This window comes from Calonectris borealis, chromosome 26 (assembly GCF_964195595.1).
Source record: "Calonectris borealis chromosome 26, bCalBor7.hap1.2, whole genome shotgun sequence".
NCBI classification, from domain to species: domain Eukaryota; kingdom Metazoa; phylum Chordata; class Aves; order Procellariiformes; family Procellariidae; genus Calonectris; species Calonectris borealis.
This window is the reverse complement of record NC_134337.1, coordinates 4287985-4309887: the sequence shown is the minus strand read 5'-3', so window position 1 is coordinate 4309887 and position 21903 is coordinate 4287985. Positions and strand designations below refer to the sequence as shown.

Here is a 21903-nt window from a genome sequence, read left to right as displayed (position 1 = left end):
GACCTGACGTCCCGGTGGGCGCTCAGCAGTGATGCAGATGCTGAGGTGGGTCTGTATAAACCTCAGCAGCAGAGCTGTTACCAGCCACAATTAGCACTGATCACAGGACCACGGTGCACGCGTGTGAGCCAAGACAATTGATGACTCAATCTTCACTACTGAAGCAGTGTTTGTGGCTTTTTTTTATAGTCGTCTGAGTTTGTGGGCAAGAAATATGCAACACTGTGAACAATATCCAGTAAATAATGAGGTCTTCCCAGGTGGACTTTAGGCCAAGCAAAATACGCAGCTGGGCCAGATGACTTAAATTTTCCAGCTATAAATTGTAGCAATTCACCAGCTGTATGCAGTAAAATACAAGTGAAGGGGTCTCCCTTGAGATCTGATGTTTAAACTTGTGGAAATAAATGGCTCTCTTCAAAACATACAGCCCTAAACAAAAGCTAACGTAACTTAAGGATGCTGTGGAAGTGAAGAAGAGATGGACAACGGGTGAGAGTTACTTAGACAATTTTATTTATATCCCCACTCCCCAGTAACGGGGTTCTGTAGCTCTATTCCTTGTGTAAGGATTTCTCTTTCAGGTTTCCCACACCATGCAGGAAGGAATTATGTTTGCTCCGTAATAATAAAATCTGTCCACAAAAGCTGTAAACATTATTTTGAGTCTTTTGTTATTGTCTCTTCCAAACACACACAATATTTGTATCAAAGAATTTCTAGGTGACCTTTAATGTCTACTCCCTGACTCAATCTCACACTTTTTTTTCCTTCTTTTTTTATTTTTTTTAAGCAAAAATACCTTGATGTGAATGTTTTTTGTGACTGATACCTGACAGAATCATCGCATTCCCATACTTCCAGCTCCTACGGAGCCCCTTGCTTAGAAAGTTTCTGAAACATGGCCTAATATAATCCCGCAGGGATATTAAACCTTTGCAAGGTCCGATTCTTGGTCTGAGGTCCCGCTGCTTTTACACTTTAAGCAGCACAGAACCTCTGCAGCGTCTGGTACGTCTGTGTTTCAACACCCGACCGTCTCGCAGCGCTGGGTGTGCGGAGCGTGAATGTCAGGGTGTGCTTTTTTCTCTCCCGCTCGTATCTTTGCGTTCAGCCCGTAGCGGTGAGCATGAGATGAAAGTAATGCTGCAATCTGTTCAGACCTGCCAGCTCATTTTAATAGTCTCACTCAAATGCACAATATCTCCTTAGCCCGCTTGGCTTCGTGAGTGTAGAGGTGAGCAGGTCCTATTTTATCATTAAGACTCTTTCAAGTAATGCTTTCTTTTGGCTCACAAATAAATCAAGGACAGCAGTAAAACAGGAGAGGAAAATAAATCTTCTGATTGATTGCAGACAGAACAGATTCTTTCAGCTCTTTGCTTTTTACGCTTGAGTTCAGTAATGGCACGTAGCGTTTTTCTGCACTTTCCTAGCAAGCTGTCCGTGCTCTCATTCCAAACCGTGCACGTGACATCCAGCAGCTGTGAGGGTCCCGTACAGCTGACCCAATGCGGTACTTTTCAGGGCTATCGGTCACTAGTAAATCCAGGCTATTTCACAGCATTTGTCATTTTCCTTCTGAGATATTCTGAAGGATTTTGATGAGATTCTCTAGGCCAAAAATATAGCCGTGGTCTGGCCCGTCGTAAGTGGTGTGATTGCATTTGGAGCCTTTAAAAGTGGTGTGGGCAAAGTCTATCATCCGGACGTCAACTCTGGCGTGATTAGTGCCGTGTGACGTGGTGCAGTTTGTTTTTTGGAAGTGAAGGTGATTATCCAAGGGTGCCGTGTTCTCCTTGTGCTCCTGTCCATCATAAATGATGAGAAGTGAGCTGGAGTAGAACCTGTAAGAGCTTTGCTTCCTAATGACAGAAAGCAGAGCTTTTAGCCGCAGGATGATGGGCTCCAGGAGATCCGTTCGGAGGTGGTTACCGTTGCACAGGAACTGGCGCAAGGTTTGTCTGAATCCCTCCGGTGAGAGTTTCCTGCCGTAATACTTATCTTTGCAGAGAAAATGGCCAGTGTCTGCTTGGTAAACCTTGAGGGAAGAGAGCAGCAGTCCAGATTCAGTTGTTCAGTTTTCCCAAAGCTCTAGATTTCACCCTCATCTAAAAAAGTTCAGACCCAAGCTAAGAAATGGGACAGAAATCCTCTGCAGTCTAGCAATATCTAGCAACGCTGGCGATGTACTGCAGGCTTCTCGCTGCATCCCACCTCCTGTCTTCTCTGGAGATTTAAACTATTCAATTTAAACCACTAGTGCAGATTCTTGTTGTACTGCTATAAATTACCCCTTTGTGAAACCCAAATAGCTGTACGTCGTAGCTGTGTCACTAGTGATTTACGGCGTTTTCCCTCTGGCTATGGTAGGAGTTTGCAGCGGTACAGGAATACCCCAGCTTTGTACCTTCTCGCGATACATAATGCACGGGTAGCAATAATCTTGCTTTCTTAAACACAGAGAGACAAGAGGTAGACAGAAATTTGTATTGTGAGGCTCTGGTAACACTGAGTAAGAAATGAGGGAGTGAATTTAGAATTAACTCACACGCCAGCTGTAATTTAAAGGATGATCTGCTCAACAGAAGGATGTCAGAGACCAGAAAGGGACACAGGTTTTGACACCGAGTGTTTATGCTGCTATATGCGTGCTTTATAATCATCACTGTCATAATTATCCTTCAGGCAGAGCAGAACAACATTTTGAAACCTGCTTGAGAAGTGTGAGTGAAACAAATGCGTGGTTTCGGTTCCTAGGAGGAAGGGCAGCGATTTTGAGCAAGAGGAACCGCAATATTTAGCACAAAACAAACCCCTCGCTCTTGCGGCGACGGGATGAGACAGCTCTGCGAAGGCAGGAGCGGGGCAAGGGATGCTTTTTTGTTTTTCTTTTTTGTGCGGCAGCCAAGAACTGAGCATGAGAGGGGAATCTGTGTTCATGTACAGGCAGATTCTCAGCTGGGGTAAACTGGTTCCAGCTGCTCATACTGGTGGCAGTGGTGCGGGATGGTGCTTACGCAGCCAGCGCTTGTGAAAGCAGGCAAATCTCCAGAAGGCAAAGAGGGGATATGGGCAAGGGTTACCCTATATGTGCCATTTTCTATACTCTTCCCTGAGCACCCTCTCCTGTTTGAGGAGAGGACACACGGCCGAGCGGCCAGTCCTTACAGCCTGTGTTTGGAGGGAGACAGGAATGAAACTGCTTCGATTTACACCAACAAAGGAAAGGATCCCTTTAGATTTCCAGCTTGGTTTCAAGCCGTGGGTCGGGCAAACACCACAAGGACGGAGGCTCCGTCTTACCTGCATCCCACAGATGCGAACGCCCAGAGACGCAGAGGTGCTTTGTTCACACTTCTTGATCTGCCGGGCTTTCTTCTCCTCCGAGGCATCATCGCCATGCTGCCGGGTTCCCATCTTTAAGTCCAGGATGCAGGGATAGTTGTATTTTGACACCACATTTTCAAGCAATAGAAACTCTGAACATGAGTTAAGGGAAACCCAATACTTTTAAATTCTAATTGAAAGAGGTCTTAAATCAGAGCAACTGCTGACGCTCTCCATAATAGCTCACAACTGTAATGAGTCTTTCTGAGCCAATTTTACCAACGCGTCATCGCTATAGGCCCCTTGCTGCCAATTGCAGTTAATTTACTGTAGTACAGCCCTACCAATTAAAGCACCAACAGCTCCATTCTCCAGTGACACGATAGCCCTGGGCTGTCAATCCGACACCTTGCCCGGGTGCTGTACTCGCTGCGGTGGGTGTGGGGGAAGCTGTTAAACCGTATTACTCACATGGCTGGTGGGTAATGAAGTGTAACAGGAAAATAAAAGGCGAGGCAGCTGCTAATTCCTGTATAGTTGTGTTTTTAAACGTATGCCAAGGGGATCCTTGACTTATGCTGAATACCTTTTATGGGAAGTGGTTTTTTTCTTTTTCTTGTTTTTTTTTTAGAATAGAATATTCCAGTTGGAAGGGACCTACAATGATCATCTAGGCCAACGGAACAGTGGGAGAAGATAACAGAGCAATATTCTGCCTATTCTCTATTTTCCCAGGGACAGGGCACAGGAGGGATGCATTCCCCCTGCAATAAAACATACAGTGATTACGAGCTGTTATTTGTAGCCAAGGCTATGCTGGAGGGGAGAGAGGAAAAAGGATACGATGAAGTTTGTTCTCATTATGCTTGGAGGACATGCGGTTCAGGTGCTGCCTGTGACAGTGCAGTCCCCAGGGGTTGTAGCTGTTTCTTTCTGGCTGGTTTCTGTTTGCATCTTCCAAAAGTGAATCTGTGCGGTACTGAAGGTCTGTCCTCAATAGCATCTTCCCCGGGCAGCTAGACAAAACACACAAAAGAACACGTTTGGTTTATAAGCTCCAGAAGAGAATATTCCCTCCCCTCCTCCTTTGTAGAGCCTCAAACTTGATAAGGTAAATTTTCAGGGACTCTCAAAGGAAACACATTCATCACATCCAACCTGCGGAGATCCTTTGTTACTCCGTAAAAGTAATTTTCAGAAAGCCAGCTATTGCCGGGTGCCAATATTTTCTTTCATTATAATTTCAAAGTGTGCTTGGCTCCTGTGAAAAGCGCCATTCACAGCGCCAATGACCAGGAATCTCTATTTATTTGCCTAACGGGCACAACACAGGCAAATCGTCCAACAATAGGAATGATTCCCAGTTTAGAGGGGTTGGCTTCGAGGAGGAGAGGGAGGGAGCGATGAGGAGATTTATTCTCCTTGGAGAGTCATTCCTTGATCTCGCTCATCCGAAAACCATAACTCCCATCACGCCAGGGGCAGCGGTTTCACGGTAGCAATATTGCACCCTTCAGTCATAGCTGACCTAGGTCTTTTCTGAACCAGTTTGAGATGAAAGATGTCTTGCGGAAAGCTTCTGCAAGCCCTAAGGTCGTGGTGTGCTTGCAAGCACCGCAATGCCTTTGAGAGACAGCTCTCCCCTGGGACGAGGACAGGATCGAACCACCTCAAAGCTGCTACTTCTGGCGTTCCGTGCTGTCTGCTTGGTGGCCGTTCTCATGGGGCCTCTCCTCCTTTTGGAGCATGCTCCAGCGAAAGAGGTTTAAAGCAGAGTTTGAGGCACATATTTGAGCAACAGCATCTCAGCGAGAGCCAAATCTGCCCCACTCCATCCACAAGCCGGGGAAGTGATGAACCATGAAGCCACCAAGCTGGGCTTCGCTTTTCTCCACCTGGGCGTTGCTTTTGTTCGCTTTGCCTTAAACCAGGAGTTGTGTCGCCGAAACCATCCTGGTTAGACCCTACCCGAAGCGGCCGGCGAGGACCAGGAGGAGGTTTGCAGGGAGCAGCAGACCCTCACCTGTCTTTGAAGGTCTTGGTGAGCTGCGTGTGACTCCACTTGACGAGCGTGTGCTCGCTGCCGGTGCCGGGGCTGGCAGCCCACTTGCATTTGTGCCATATCGTCACCGAGGAATCGCCGATGGCGTTATCCAGGCGGCCGCAGCTCTCCGTCTGCAGGCTGGGGCTGGCGATCAGGGTCAGGTTGCCGAGGCTGTCCTTTTTGAGGTGCACAGAAACGATGCCTGGACAAAAAAGGGGAAAAACAACCCAGAATGAGATTAACCCGTGTGTTACCATATGGGTTTGGCCACCATCTGCACCAGCCCGAGGTGGTCCAGCCTTCCTGGGAGCTGGCGCTTAGCAGGACAGCTGCCTCCTCGTGTTTCAGTGGCCTCTCACGCTGATCCCACTCTGATTTGAGGCCCAGTAAACACCATTAGTCTGAGAAAACAGCCACAGAATTTTCTAATGATCCCTCCTCTCAAGGCTCGGCTTGAAACCTGCCTCCTCCGAACATCACGTTCCTTCATCCTCCATCCCCCCAGGCTCTGCTGTGCCGCAAGCGACCCGGCGAAGACCCCCGCGTCGGACCCGGGGCTCCTGGCTTATTTATGACAAGGGATTTAGGTCTCCCTTTTTAAGACAACGGCAAGGCTGGAAATGCTTTTTGTGGGCAGGAAGGAAAGGGAGGACCAGGAATTTTCCAAAGACAACCAGCATGCCAACCGCTTCCTTTAATTGGAGAGTCCCCAGGAGCAAGGGCAGAGGCTTGTGCGTGGGCTGGCAGCGCTGCCTGCGTACGTGTTGCCCGTACGTTGTCATGGTCATGTCCTTCCCAAGCGCCAAGGACCAGCACCCAAACGGCTGACAGGGGGGACCGGACCCTCACATGCCCGGTGTTCGTGCACGACGAGGAGCATGACTGCGAACTAGGATTATTACTTTCCACCGTAAGTGCTTAAAACATTGTGTATTTTCGCCTTGCAATTTTCCCTGACTCTAACGGGAATCACAGGGCTCAAATGCCATTCAGCCCATCACGTATTTAGCCCGGTCTCAGCTCATCCCTGGCACGGGGACGGCTGCCTCCGCATCTCAAATGACAGAGCAGGAATGGCCACGGCTTGCGTACCAGACGGCTCTGACCTTTCCGGGAAAGGCTGATAACCACAATCCTGCTCCCGCAGCCCTCCGTCAGGGCTGTCGGAGCCTCTCGACAGCAGAGGCATTTTTAGAGCATCGCCCTTCGGGTCTCAGAGGGGATGCCAGCCGCACGAGTCGTACCCCGCTGCTTTCAAGTCTAGCTGCAGTAGGGCAGATCCAAAAGAGGACGGGCAAGGCTGTTGGACAAGCAAAATTCGTCACTGGAAAGACCCCCCGTTAGCAACACGTGGAGCTGGGGTTTATCCGACTGTCCCCAGGGTACCCTCACTCGGTCCGTCGGGCACCGCGGGGAGATGCATTTCGGCAGCTTAACAAACAAGGGAGCTCTGTTCTCCCAAGCAAATTTGCCAAAGCAAATAAATATGCAAACTCCCTTCTCTCCATTTAAAGTGAGATTATAGTAAGTAAACACAGACGCAAGGATTTGCCCTCTCGCTGTGCGCCGAGCCCTGCCTGCTGAGTTTTGCTGACTGAGGCAGGTTTTCACCACCTGAACTGCAGCAGCCCTGTGTGTCTGCAGCCACCGGCCACCTCCGTTAGACTCGGGGTGCCCGTCCCTCCCCGCCTCCTGCACCCCATAACCTGCAGCTCCAGCTGTATTCGGACGCGCTTGCCTCCCGCCCTCCGTACAGCCCCTCCGCCCAGGTACCACAACCGTTTCTGTTCCCTTTTGCTGTAAAATCAGGATTCATCCCAACAGTGTGCCATAGCAGGCTCGGTTAAATCAGATAATTTTGCACTGAAATGGGGGGGGAATACACACAGGCTGCTTTGCTAAGGGGGCTGGAAACCTTAATTAGGGGGTAAGTAATATTTTTAGCTATCTTAGTCCTTTGCTCATGGTCGCGGTGAGCACAGGGAGCTCTGCCTTCCTCAGGCTCCGACGCTGCCCACCTGATCTTTCGCTGAATCCCATTCGTAAAAAATCCATATTACAGATATCTGAGAGCAAGCGAAATTCCTATCAGCTCGGATGCCTGCTTTGAATTTTCAGGGGAGGTAGGCAGGAAAAAAAGCCAGCGTATCTTTTGCCTAAATCAAAGCCTTTTTATTTTTAAAGTCACTGCGAGGCAAACGGAGTCCTCGATTCCAAATCCAGCGCTACGCCTCAGTTACGGCGCTATAGCAGCCTGTAACCTTAAAAACCGTCCCAATTACATATCTGCGAGTCAATGGAGGTGTGCTGATTTACATAGTGCTGACAATCTGGCCCTAAAAACGTTATATATAGCATGAAACTAAGAGTTCTTAAGTATCTTACATTAATATGAAAATTAATGGGGAGATTTTCAAAGGCAAGAATGAGCCATTAAATTGCAAGGGAATGTGATCCTCTCACTCCTTCCAGCTGAAAACTCTGCCTTCATAAACCTACATCTCAGCCTGAAAAACACTTTTGTTTCCTGGTGTGCTTCCCTCCGGGTTTTGCATATGTCCTGCAAGTGACCTACGTGTGCAAAACCGATCTGTAACACGTGGTACCGACCTTCTCTTTTATTGCAATAAGAAAACATCTATCTGGGAGCAAAAGTGTATTTAGGTACTTGTCTTTGCTGGCCTTTTAGTGTCACCAAAACCACATCCCCCTCCTGTCCAGCACCAGCGAGGCAGCCAGCGGGTATTTACGGGTGCTGTCACCATGCTAGTGGCATCCCAGTGATCCTCAGGAGTGTTTTGCTATGCAGCTCTACCCTCATGGATTTATTTTTAAATTTACAAGTGCATTTATGTACTGCTGCGTGCGATAGGAATCTGAGCAGAACCGGGCTTGAAAACAAGTCCAGCATCCCCTTGCAAGCTCAGCTCGGGGCACGCAGAGGTTTGCAAGGGGCTGGGCGGGGGGGGAAAGCCAGTCCCAAGGTCACCAACCTGCCTGAAATGATTAAGAGAGCGGTAGACATTTTTTAAGCAGTCGGCTCAGTGTTAGGTTTGAATGATGACATTTCATCCCCATTGCACATAATATCACCATTACATAATGGTCCCCGAGCCGTGTCCCCCTCCACAGCCTAAGAATAGAGATGAGGAACGTGGACACGTGTGAACGGGTGATGAAGACCTCAGGATTATTCTCCCCGATCCCACCCTCGTGGGAAAATGTTCCACCTCTTTAATTCGCCTGGCATTCAGGGCTGGGACAGTTATAAACAGAAAAAAAAATGTGTGTGCCCAATGCCAAATTGGAGAAGAATTGCTATTTAATTACCCCTCGTCGCAAAACTCACTGGGACTTGCAATAGAAGAGAAAAAGAAGACAAAAAAAGTATTAATAACCAGGCCACCCCTGAACTGATAAGCTGGGACTGCTTAACATCTTTATTAGAGAGGCAGAGCAGGGCCCGGCTCTCCAGCACCGAACCCTGGCTCCTGCTAAAGAAAATTGCTTAGAGGAAGACTTGTTTTCTTTCTTAAGCATCTTTTTAATATTGTCCCATAAATCTGCAAAGGCCCCTGACTTTCTGGGAGAGGGAGAGATTGGATTGGAAGCGCATCGAAACCGCGGCTGGCACTTTGAGCTCTTTTCTGCAGCGCTGAAGGACCAAAAGATATTTTAAGTTTTTACGTGACAGCTGAGCTTCTCGCCTCTCGCAAAAATCCAGGGTCAGGAGCTTTATGAGCAGCACAGGTCTGGCAGTAAAAGCAGAAATAGTGAGGGAATAAGACAGGGAGGGAGGGAGGATGACTTTAAAAAAAATGCTAGGACCCCCACAGAGACCAAGAGCTGAATTTCAATATCTAAGCTGAGAAATTCAGCTGGGAAAGTGGTTCAGGGCAAGGAGAGCGAGGGACGGGGACACTGAAGGGGGGGACCGGGCAGTGATGGGGGGCACCGAGCGGAGGGGCAGGCGGGAGGCTCTTCCCTGTCTCCGGAGGGTCTCGCTCGTGGCAGGACAGCTGCCTGGATTTGATTTTTAAGAAGTTAAGTGGTCTGTGCCTCTGGTTTGCCAGGGACCAGCGCTTACAGGAGCGCTGGGGGGAGCTGGGCTTGGCTCAGGCGGAGCACCCAGCAAATGTGATGCTTGATGCATCCCTGGGCTGTTTTTTCAGGCTTGGTATTTGACGCTGGCCCCAAGGACCATCTCTCCCCCAGCTCCTGCCAACCCTGACCTTTTCCTTGCCCTCACCGACTTCTCTGCCTCTGACACAAACCTTCACCTCCTCTAAAACCAAGTCCTGCAGCAATGGGGCCACGCACGTGGTGCAAAGGCACCCTTAGCTCTGCTCCTGGTACAGAAAACCTTTCTTATCAGGGGATGCTAATTCAGAGCTCTACCGAACAGAGCACGTAATATGTCAGATCTTGGGAATCCTGTTTTGAACAAGACTCCTAGTCCCTGCTTTCCTGCACCTATTCAGTGCTGCCACTCACGTGCCATCAGACCAACTTATCCGGGGCCATGACCTGCAAAATCCTCCAAGCAAACACTGTTGGGAAACCCCATCCTCTTCCTGCCCCTTGTTCTGTGTTTTTTCCTACCCTCTCTGTCCCACTCCTGCGCTGCCCAGGCTCTCGGCTCTGCGGGAGGGGATCGTGTTCACGCTCTCAGCCTCCACCTTCTCCTGCCTGTCCCCCTCAAGAACAGACCAATTTCAGCCTGATTTGACATAACGAGCTGACCATGGCAGCAAGGGGACGGGCAGAGGGGAGGATCTCCTGGTGCCATCAACCAGCGCTCAACCCTTATTAGACATCAGAGACTCCCCCCAGCCACAGCGACCCAGGAAACCCTCCCAGTCTCGCAGACCTGCTCCTGTGCACACACTCAACCGGGAAGCATCCTTGTTCAGCAAAACCTGCAGAACTGACGGGGCTCCACAGCTCAGACCCAGCCCCACTGAGCCGGACGGTACCTCCCGCGCTGCCGCTCGCCCCTTATCCCAATCTCAGGACTAATCCTGCTGACAACGCTGCCAGCCCTTAGCTCCTTCCCCAGCATCTCCCCTTACCTTTGTACTGGGGCGTGAACTGCCTCATGGCCAAGGGCAGCGACTCGTAGAAGCTCAGCTCCTGCGAGACCAAGGGCTTGCAGACCGTGTGCTCGTCGTACTTCATCATGCTCATGTGGCCGCCCACCTGATGGACGAAGGGCTCCAGGAGGACGGCGGTCCTGCTCTCGCTGGGGTCCAGGGGGCTCTGACCCACCATGGTGCTGGGCGAAAGGCGGAGGGGGGCTCGCTCCCCTTTAGCGGCAGCGAGGGGGGATTGGAAGCGGGATTTGGGACATACTGCGTTGGACCAGGTAACGTCCACTCTGGGGTTTCACCGACGGTGTCTGCAAAACAGAGGGGGAGCGTGAGAAAGGGGGGGGAGCCACTGCAAAACCACCATCTGCGCCGGCATCCCGGGGGCTGGCAGCTCAGCTCATCGAGGGTGCAGCCGGGGGGGATGAGATCTTTAGGTGCCCAGGGGCTGGCAGGAGCCCCAGCCTGAAATGCAGAGTCCAGAAAAGACCCAATTTAGACCTGGGGGGAGGCAAAAGAAACAGAGGGGAATGATCAAGAAGAGTCCTCAAGTTAATGCGGTGGCCTCGTCAAACCAGCTGGATCAGGGCATTCCTTGAACCGGTATTGCCGGGTTATCAATACGCTGCATTAATGACACTCCTTGCTGCGAAACAGCCCCAGTTTGCCTTACGAGACTGCGTTAATGCTGGTCTTAGTCTTTCCCAAGGACATTCCTTGCCAAGGAGGTTTATTAATAAAGCCCCTGCAAACTCACCCCCCCTGGGCAGTCCCTCGCCTCTTAACGCTGCCGACGGAGTTAGCAACATCTTCTGCGCCTTCTAAAGAAACCTCAGTTTGGGACGTTCCCTGTCATTTAACACCAGAGCGTTAGCAGGAGCGTTTCCTCCGCCGTGCTAACGCGTGGCACGAGGTCATGTCAAACCAGCACCGAGATGGTTCGCACCCAAGCGCCGGCTCCCGCGAGCGCTCCAGCCCTGCCCTCCGCTACAGCCCAAGGGAGCATCCAGCAACAGATCCGTTCCTGATTCTAGCCCCCGAGAGAAATTCCTCCTTGACAGCAACAAGTCCTGGTTCTAAACCAGTAAGGTAGGAAAAGCACAGACACGGGCCACATCTGTGCTGTACTGCCTTGGTTTCTCTTGCAAGCACCCAGCAACACCCACCCCTTCACTTTATTCTTTGCAAAAAGCCCATGGATGGCTCTTGCTCTGGTGGACATCGGGCAGGGGAATCCGTAGCCACTGAGGAAGACAAAAAGGCAGCTGAGCTCATATTTACACCGGAGAAGCAGTCTGGCTTCATACAATCAAGGCAGTAAAATCAGAGGAAGACACTCGAGACCCCAAACTAAAAGGGATGGGGGGGTGGGGGGAAATCAAATCATCCTTTTGAGGACTGGTCCATGTTCCTGCAGCCCTCAAAAAGGGGCGTGCAGAGCCCTGGTTTGCCTGCCCCTGTTAGCACAGGCGACTTTCTCCTTGTTCCTCCAACTTCAGCCAAGCTTGCGGAGTTTTGCATCCCGTTTTTACCCCGTGCAGTAGATAATAATGTCTTTGGAAGATCCTTCTCTCTCCCAAAGCCTCCAGGATGTGTTGGTGGGTGGGAGCGACACCGCGTCTGCCAACCCCAAGCCTTGCTGGGACCAGGGCAGCACCATCACCCCCTCCTTGACCAGGAGACACCAAATAGCAGAGGGATGGTGATACCTCCCTGCTCACTCCAGCAATAAACCTGGAGTTTCCCATCGCGGGCGGCCGGCTGCCGGGCTGCTCCCGGGTCTCTGCAAGGAGCTCAGCCTTTCCGCCGGTGCCAGCACTCACAGCCCGACCTGGGAGCTTTAACCACTAAAACGCAGCATATTCCTCATCCTGCAACAAAGAACCAAAGCTCTGCTCCTTAAATTTCCCCTTCACGCTCCTCCTGCTGTGATTAAACCACCGAGCAAACAAGCCCTCGGCGCAGGTGCCCGTTTTGTTTTTCGCTCCGGAGGAGTGGGCTGAAGTGGGTTGAAGGCAGAGAAGGGGGAGAAGAAACACTCCTACCTCCAAAACACACCGAGCAGCTCCTTTACCTTCCCCCAAGGTGGTGGGTTTTTTTTTTCCCAAAGTTTCTCTATTTTTTCGTCACCGCACTTTGGAGGGGAATTTCTACTCTACAATTACCAGCCTGTACCGGCACGGAGGGAACAAAGCCAGGCCACTTAGATGAGTGCTTTTCAGTTGGGGAAGAAAGCAGCCCTTCAGAGCCTTTCTAGAAGTTAATAAAAGCATTTAGCATTTTGTTAAGTTGCGGCAACTTTTAAAGAGGATTTCTCCTTTGAAAGCTGTAGGTTTGTTGTGGGGTTTTTTTGTTTTTTCACCTCCTCCCCTCCTTAAAAAAAAAAAAAAGGAGAAAAGCAAAAAGCAAGTGGATTTGTCATAACACCTCTTTGGAGCAGAGCGCGCCACATGACTTCAATCCCGTATTTATTGCTTCAGAGACGGTCCAAGGCTGAAACTCGGCTGATATAACACACTTACAATTCTGGCAACCTTGGCACTGTGAAGAGGGTTGGGGGAAAAAACCCCACGATTTGATAAGGCTCTTTTTGTTTTCTCTTAAGCAAAAGTCGGAGCAAGATTTGCAGTAAGAGAAAGGGGCTCTTTTCATTGAGTTTTTCTTCTGAAGCAGCTCATCCATTCGGAGCAGATAAATGTTACCGCAAACACTTACAGAGCTGCTCTGAGCTCCTCTGAAACAAGACACTCTTGAAATAAATCACTTCTGCCGGCTCAAGTTACCGCAAATGCCAAAAGATATTTACGTCACTAAAAATACATGGAATTACAGATAAATCTGTACCTTCAAAAACAAAACCAGAAACCTTGACTATTTTTCCTCTAGCTAAAAAAAGCAAAAAAGCATCCCAGGCACTGCAGATGAAGATGAGTCAGAAAATATTGGGGAAGGAAAGTACTCCTCTGTGTAGAGAACTCCTCTCTCCAGAAAAAAAACCCCGAGATACTTTAAAGCATCTGCACACGTGCGTCTCCCTGGCTCCTCTCCCCGCTGGTGGTCAGACCACACCAGCTTCCCCTCCAGTGCATCGCAGCAGCATCACTGGCCTGAGACGGACTTGCGTTTCTAACGATCGCGGTATGTAACGAGGACTTGCCGGGCCGATCGGCACCAGCCAGACCACGGCTCTGCCGGCAGCACAAGCCAGGGCTCTCTGGGCACCGATTGCCGGGTGCCGTTACCCTCCGCCCTGCTCTCGTTTACGGCCAAATGTCAAAAGAGTCTGAGCTAAACAGGTTATTTATTCCCAACTCTAAACGCAGCCAAAAGAAATCAAGCCGATTAAATTCTCTAATTAGTGCCTACTCCACCCCATCCCAAGCAGAAACGTTGTGGCTCTGGGTCTGACGTGTGGGGGCAAAACGCAGCCTGGCCCTAGCAGAAAGCCCACGCCTTGTAAGCAGCTAAGGTCCTCGCAGCGGAAATACTTCGGAATATTAAAAAGCAAAATCACTTTAGAAACAAGTGCTCTGTCAGCACGGGGCCATGTTCTTAGTGTTATATATTGCGGTCAGCACCCTCACCTCTGGGGGACCCAGCTCCCATCCTGCTGCAAAGTCGGGTTTCAAGCACTGCAGGGTGCTGCTAATTTTTTTTTTTTTGCTTTATTAAAAGGCAAGAAAATAACGTAGCTGTTAATTTGAAGAGATCTGCATGTCTGTAGCTCTTGGTACCGGAGCCAACCTGGATTCAAAGCCAGCTTCTGCACCGAGCACCAGCCCAGCCCGAGAGCAAGGTGCGGCAAAGCCCAATTGCCCCATTTCCCTTCAGTCTTTGCCCTCCTGCCTCCAAACTCCACAACACCTCGGCCATAAGGAAAATCCTACCGGTTCCAGCTCAGCGCCCATCCCGGCAGGGCTTGAAGCAGACTCAGGCTGTTTGCATGGGCAGGCAAGCGGCTGCAACCCTCCATGAACCTTCAAATCTGCCTTTCCTGCTCTTCCCTCGACTACAGACAGTCAGAAATAGTTGCAGGGCAGCACCATGCCAGGATCAAAATGTTCAGCTCTCGGTGAGAAACCCAAGCTCTAACCGTCCCGCCGTAAATCCTTACGTGCAGAAACCCTCAGCTCTTTTATCTTACATTTCCTTTCCTGAAAGAAAATGATGTTCGTAAAGTTGACGACTGGTCCCCACGTCCCTCGTGAAGAAGATGCAAAGATTCAGTTCGCTGCACCAAAGGATTTATTTGGCGGCTTTGCGGGAAGCAGCAGGATCGATGGGGAGGGCTGGGAGTTGCGTTATCCGGGGCTGGCAGGCTGCTGAGAGCCCCCTGCCCACCCCCGGGGCTGGCATGGGCATCGGGAGACGGTGCGGGGCGGCAGCGGGGCTGGCGAGGGCTGGGCTTCCCAGTGGGACACGGGAATGTGCCTTTGGGCCGCGGTGGGAAGCTCGGGGCTGCCAGCAGTGCCGCAGGATGGGGGGATGTGGTGCCACCGCGTCCCATGGGAAAGGGCACGGGTCCCCTCACCCCCTGCCCGATTACTGCCTCTCACACCACCAAACACCATCTGCCCTTTTGCCGAGCGTCCCCCCGCTTTCCGGCGATACCACGAGCGTGACGGAGAACCGAAAGCCACCAGGCTCATTTCTTGCAGACCCCCGGTTGCTCCAGAGGTTCGCACCAGCCCCCCGGGTGCCGGCTGTCCCCCTCGCTCCCGTCCCTTCCCGCAAGCCAAGGCTCGGAGCCTTCCTAACAATATCCCACTCGCTCTCCAAAATCAAGTGCTTGTTCATCCTCCCCTTATTCACCCCACCCTGGAAGGCAGCCGCTGCTGATGCAGAAGTCGCCCTGGACCTCACCTGTGGGGTGTATGTGGCTGGTCCGGGCTCGGCGGCGAGCGTGGGCTCGGGGTGCTGCCTGGGCTGGGGGTGCTGCCTGGGCTGGGGGTGCTGCCTGGGCTCGGGGTGCTGCCTGCGCTGGGGTTCTCGCTGCTTCTCGGTGTGGCTGGAGTATGAGAAATGAGGGAGCGGGGGGAGCCCGTGGACATTTGGGCCATCACCTGACTGCCGCCGCCGGTGCTGGCAAGCGCCTGGTATGTCCGGCTGACAGCTGAGCTTTAAAGGGGGGAGAGACACCCTTGGGTGTGAAAGGAAAGCAAAGCCATGTGTGCGAGAGGGTTAAGGATGGAGGGAGAAGGGGCTGGCCCTGTGCAAGGCTTTCCAGAAAGCGTGGCCGCGCTCCGGCTCCCTTGTGCAACCGTCTCTCCAGGAAAACAACTGTTGCTTTTTTCCGGTCTGTTTTCCACCGTACCACCTGCAAAAGCCCCCCCCGCAGCTCGGCCCCACTGGTGTTTATCACCTCCCCACGGGAGCGGGCTGGGAGCCTGGCTGCGCCCCAGCGGGGAGGGGGCAGGGGGCTGGCGGTGGGAGCGGGACGGACACCAGCTTCACGGAGCTCCCAGCAAAGAAACCCACCGGCTCTTTGCTCCCTGCGTGGGGAAAACACACTGGGGCGATGCAGGGGGGACAGGGCAGAGGGGCTGCGATCGCTGGGGGGGGGTGGCAAGAGGAGCCGGGATGCTGCGGGACAGACTGAACCGCTGAGCTAAAGGGGTTTGGCAAAGAAAAGCTATTTATGGCAAGGGGGGGGAAGGCACGGGGCGAGAGCAGGGTTTGCCCGAAGCTGTGCAGCCGGTGAATGGATCAGGGAGCGGAGCCTGCAGCCACCCAGCCCCGACCCTGCCAACAGCGTCGTGCAGGGAAAAACGACACCCTGGCACTTTGGGACCGGTGGGGGAATGGAAAAGTCCCAGGGCGCTTCCTGCCAGGGCCGAATTGTCTCCTCCAGCAAGTCAAGGACAGCGCATGCCCCCCCCAGCCACCTCCGGACCCCCTCCAAACACCCGCTGCCCGGTGTCCTCGCCAGCGCGTGCCAAGGGCAGGCGTGCTCTGGACATGCCGTGCCAGCCCCACGCATCCCAGGAAGACAGGACCCGTATCCTATTTAGGAGATCACACGCAGTCCGAGCATCCCCCAGGACAAGGAGGGGGTGGTACCCGCTCTCATCCCCCAGTCCCCGGGGGACCCGGACCAGTCCCCAGCAGTAACTTGAGGACATCAGTGCCCACGAGTGGGGCCCCCGCCGGCTGCGATGGGGAAGGCGCTGGGAGGGCTTTGCAGCCAAACGGCAGGAGGTTGGGAAGAAAACCTCGCTGTTGAGATAAGGATTGATGGATGTGGTAATTCTCACTAACTGGAGGGGAGGAAACAGGCTCACGGAGACCAGAGGGATCGAACTGATGGTCGGGGGCAGAAGCCGAGATTAAAGACAAGGATGAAACAAAGACCTTGATTCCCGAGCCCTGACTTCACTCTGCTTTATGCTGGTATTTTAGCTCAGGAAAGTGGTTTGTTTTTTTTTTTAAAGCTTGGTTTCTGAAGGAAAAAAATGGGTGCTCTGCAATGCCAACTGCCAACAACTTCTGCATCCTTTGGCCAATCTCAGCAAAATGCAATAGAGGCATCAAAAATTCAGGGTGTAAACTCCCCTAAGGTACCTCTCTGCTTTCCAGCAATGGGGTGAAACATCCCCCAGCCGTGATTCGGCTCTGCTGGGCGTCACCTGCACCGTGACAGCACTGGAGCAGCCAGAGGCCAGGGGAGAGGACAGGTCGGGAGTAAAACAGAGGGGGCTGGGGCAGACTGTGCGACCTTTCCAGCCAGGGTTCCTTGCTCGGCCACGGGGAACACGCTCCCGTCCTCCCCTTCCCCGCAGCATCCCCCTCGCCACATCATCCCTGATGGCTTCCCCTCGGCTGAGCGGCTGAGCTGCAGGTTATCCTGAAACGTTGCTGCGGTGGGGTTGTGGGGAACTCGCACTCGATAACGTAACCCCCGTGAGAGATGGAGGGTTTTGGTGGGTTTAGGTGCCGTTAAAGGGGGCTGCGGTTGGGGCTGGGGATGCTGGTGCAGATGCGGACCCGGCTGCTGCCTTCTCCATCCCACCTGGGCTATGGTCCCCACTGGGCTTAGCACCAGAACCCCTGGCCCTCCGGAGGCAGGGGGGACAGGGGACTGTCCCAGGGCTGAAGCACCTCTTACCCTTCAGCAAGCCAGGGGTGATCGCTGCAGGCACCAGCTGGCTCTCCTGTGTGTCCGGAAAGGGCTCAGCATCGCAGGACGGGGTGCCCAGGGGCCATGGCTCAGCATCACGGACCATCCCAGCAGCAGGAACATGCTGGTTCCCAGCATCTACTTCTCCCTTCTCCTGTCCCACAAGTTGGGCTGGTCTCGGCGTTTCCTCCTCCTTTTCCTCTCCCCTTTTCCAGGGCAGGTCTCCAAGCCAGCTCCCCCTCACCGTGCCCGCCACGAGGGTGGCACGGGCAAGCAGCGAGTCCCCACACCCCTTATTCTCACCTTCACATGCTACAGCACGTTGCTCCAAAAGCCCCCGAAAAGAGAAGCCAAGCCAGTATGCAATCCCCAAACACGTCAGGCTTTGAATCTAATCATTATTGAGCTGGTAGGAGGGGGCTGGGACCATGCTGGGGGGGGCCCCTGGGCTCAGTCAGAGGCAGGACCGAGCACCCAGGTTTGCCCCGTGGCCCCAGGGAGCCCAGCATGGGTGTCCGGCTGCTGCAGCACGTCACCGACACACACCTTTCTCCTTTGCAGAAGCCCGTCCTGCTGGATATTGTATTTTTAACGCATGTGTTAATTGAAGCAATCTCATTTTTATGTCAGGCGTAGTGCCGGGCCGGGAGACGTGTCCTTTGCAGTTATCGCTCCATTAAAACAAGTGCACGGAGGATGCCCGAGCCGGAGCCCGTGAGCGGCGGCGGGGTCCCCGCGCAGGCAGCCGGGCTGATTGCCACTGCCGAACAGCCGCAGAGCCGCAGAGGCAATTACTCAGCCTCTTGTAAAAAGCAGAGCGCTCTAAGGGGAGAGCAACTCTGTCTCATATTAAAACTATGCTAATTAGGAACTAATTACGGGCACAAAGATATTATTACCCTTGGCTAGCCTGCAAGCTGCAGCCTCAGTCCCGACTCCAAACCTCTCCACGCCCGCACAGGCTGGAGGCAGGGTGGGATTGTCATCAATAAATGTGGGGGCCAAGCCTCGAGGGAGCCAGGGCTGCCTGGTCCCCAGCTCCCGGGTAACCTCAGCACGACTGAGCCTCATCCTGACAGGACCCGTGCAGGGCCCTTCTCATATTAAAGGACTAAATTTATAGCTGCGGGAGAGCTGGGGTGAAATTGTGTGACTGAGGCTTGCCTTGGACGTTAAAGAAAAAGCAACTAAAGACCAACAAAAACTGCTGAGGGCACGCAGGGAGCCGACACCGATTCTGTTGTGCTGCACCCGTCCTTTCCCCTCCTGCACCAACAGCGCGGGTTTTTCCCTTTGCATCTCAAAAGACTTTGGACCATCCTCACGGATTTGCTGTTCTTTTATTCTCCACTCTCTCCCCGGACCGGCAGCGGTGCCAGATGGGAGCCGCAGCCGTGGCACGGTGACGGTGACACCAGGACAGCCCCCCGGGCCAGGCAGGGTCCCTCCCTCGCCCCAAGGCTGGCAATGCCCTTCGTCCTGCTGATGGGTGCTGCACCCTCACCCGCCGGCTGGCAAGCACACGTAACCCCTTGTCGAGGTGGCCTTGCTGCTGGTGGCACCTTTGGGACCCCGGCTGCGAGCTAAGCAGGAGCTGCTCTCCCGGAGAGAGCACAGGGAACCCCGCGGGGACCCGTTTCTGAGCTGTTTCACATGGAAGCGGCTCAGCTGCACCCTGCGAGCCCAGCCCTGCTCCCAGCCCCCCGCCAGCAGCTCCTCGCCCCCCTGGGGTGTTTTCCTTTGCTGTTTGGATGCCGGGAGCGGTTTCGGAGCAGTGATGTAAACACTGAACCCGGCCCTACAGCAGGTCGCTGCGAAGCGACACAGGGCAGGCGGTCTCCTCCATCAGAAGGGAGGTCAGCGGAGGCTCCGGTGTCCTCCTGCCACCCGAGAGCACATCCCCAGGGAGCCGACGCTCTGCCAGGAGCTGGGAAAGGGGGAGCACGGGGGGGGGCGCTCCCGCGGCGCAGAGCCCACGCTCTGCCCCTGGGTGAGACCAGCTCGAAGCCAAGCAAGGTTTCCACAACCCACCGGGGGTCTCCTCGTCTTGGAAAGCCAATTCAAAGACACCCGTGGGCTTTGCATCAGACCCCAGCAGCCTTATAGGAGCGTTCCTACAAAAATAACGCGCTCCGCTGAGGCTAGCGCAGAGGTCTGGTCCCCGCGTTGGAGTCTGCAGCTGCTGGCAGCCCTGCGAGGGGTAGGGAGGTGGGGACAGGACTGACACCTCGCGCTCTGCTGTGGCGAGGGTCTGTTCATTAACGTGCACAAAAACCTTTTGCAACACCTACCTGGAGGCCGTTCTTTAAAGGTTGAACGAAGTCACGGTGGAAATCCCGGGGGAGGCGTCGGGGAGTGATTGCTTCGGACAGGGGCCGTGCCGGAGGGAGGCACCTTCGGGCAGGACTCACTGGCCGTGCTTTTTCTTCTCCGATTCATGTTGATCCTTCCAGGAGAACTGGCACAGTGCCCCATAAATAAGGCACAGCATCAGCTGTCATGTCAGCAGGAGACAAAACATTTAATGTGAAAGGCTTTAAATGGAAGGAGGAAATGAAAAGATAAAGGGCAAATTTTATTTTAGATTCCTTGTTGGTACATATCTTCCTTTCTGACAGTAAGGGGATGAGAGAGCTTTATCAGCCCACCGTTGGAGAATTTATTTATAGAAACTTAATACTTTGCAAGAAAGCGGGAGGGGGACGTTAGCAACTCTGGTTGAGCGAATGCGAGTTGTAAGGAGAGCAGGGCAGGCGGTGAACCCAGCTATTCCTCCTTCTTCGAGTGGACCGGGGGTTCTGGGGAAACTGCTAGTACCACAAAAATTACCAATAGTTTGTACAGAGCAAGCAGGAGCTTGACACGAAACTGCTGCTCTTCTCTGCTCTCAAGAGAGCAAATGAAGGAAGGGACACGGAGGGAAGACTATCGCAGAGAACATGGCGGCTTGGTTGCCAGCAGACATCCGCTGGCACACGTAATTACACCAAACTGAAGACTATTTCCTAACCTTGAATATATTTCAACTGTAACTTAGCAACCTAGATGGAGTAAAAGCATCTGAGCAGGAATGCAGGTTCAGAGGAGAGATTTAGCCTCACTTCCCTTTTGTTTCCATACCTTAGCAACGACTCAGCGCCGCAGAGGAGGTAGCCAGCTCCCACCGACTTCCACGGCAGCCGCGGAGCCAACCTCCTTCTGGGCCGGTGGAAATCTCCCCCTTTGTCATCCAGACCTACATTACGAGATTAAGTAAACATTTCTCTAACCAAACATGAGTGAGTCAGCCATGTCCACAGAAGTTACACAACGATGATTCACGGACTACTCGTGCCGTTTCAGGAATAGACTTTGAAGAAGTTGAAACCCGCAGTAGCACATGTTCTGAGTCACTGGCACTCAGGTGAGAGAGGAATTGAACACACTCAAGGGAACGGACCCTAAAGACAACTCAGCCTTGCCATCAGGATGTGCTTACGTGTCTTCTACTCCACCAGGCAACCTTGGAAACCTTGGGGATCTGGCAAATAGTCTAAGGCTTGACTTTTTGCCTTTATCCTCGACATGAATATCCCCCCTTTTACAGTGCTTTGCAATAGCCTTGCTTAAAGTGTATTAACCCTTGGGACACAAGGAGGGAAGCAACGTGTCCAGTGACAAGCAACAGCCTGGGAGCAAGGGCAGGAAGGGACACCCATCCCACCCCAGCAACGTATCCAACACCCTCATCACCTCCCAGACTTCCTACGCCATCACCGGGCACTTCACATCACGTCCCGAAAAACAGGCGAGCTGACCACGGCCTGAGGATGCCACAACACAGGATCAGCAGCTTGGAGCAGAGTCAAGATTTTCTGCAGCAGCTGTGACTTCAGACACCCAACGTGCGAGGGATCTGCCTTCCAAAACAAGCGCAAAACGCGTGAAGCTTCAGGCGCCCTCACTCAGTTACCATAGACTTATTGCACCACCCCGTTCCCTGCCTTTAATAACTGCTTTATAACGGGCCACAGGAATACTGATCAACCCGCTAAACTAATATTTACAGTCTCACAACCCTCCAAGCTGTCAATCTGTTCAAAATGCAGCTAAACAAGCTAACTGCTTTTCATACACACCTCTGCTTAATGCCAACTATTCCCAAAACACAGATTTCATTTGCAGCCAAACACTTGAGACTGCTGGCTATTGCGCAGAGATCACCGAGCGTCACAAGGATCCACGTTGTCTCGTTAGGCTGTCATACAATCCTCATGCCATCTTCAGTCTTATTCTTAGAAACCCTGAGCTCCCTATTTGATCTGCCTGAGCAAAAGCACTTGGAA

At 52.8% G+C, this 21903-nt stretch overlaps 1 protein-coding gene across 1 annotated transcript; it reads right to left on the bottom strand.

Moving 5' to 3' along the window:
• Positions 1-493: 493 nt before the first annotated feature.
• IP6K3 (inositol hexakisphosphate kinase 3) lies at positions 494-21842 on the bottom strand. Its single transcript, XM_075174118.1, has 7 exons — positions 20699-21842; positions 19870-20072; positions 10447-10772; positions 5354-5576; positions 4174-4346; positions 3307-3482; positions 494-2041 (listed from the first exon to the last, which is right to left on the bottom strand). The coding sequence occupies exons 3-7, from the start codon at positions 10643-10645 to the stop codon at positions 1571-1573; spliced, it is 1242 nt and encodes a 413-aa protein (XP_075030219.1). The 5' UTR covers positions 10646-10772; positions 19870-20072; positions 20699-21842; the 3' UTR covers positions 494-1570.
• Between the last annotated feature and the right edge of the window lie 61 nt (positions 21843-21903).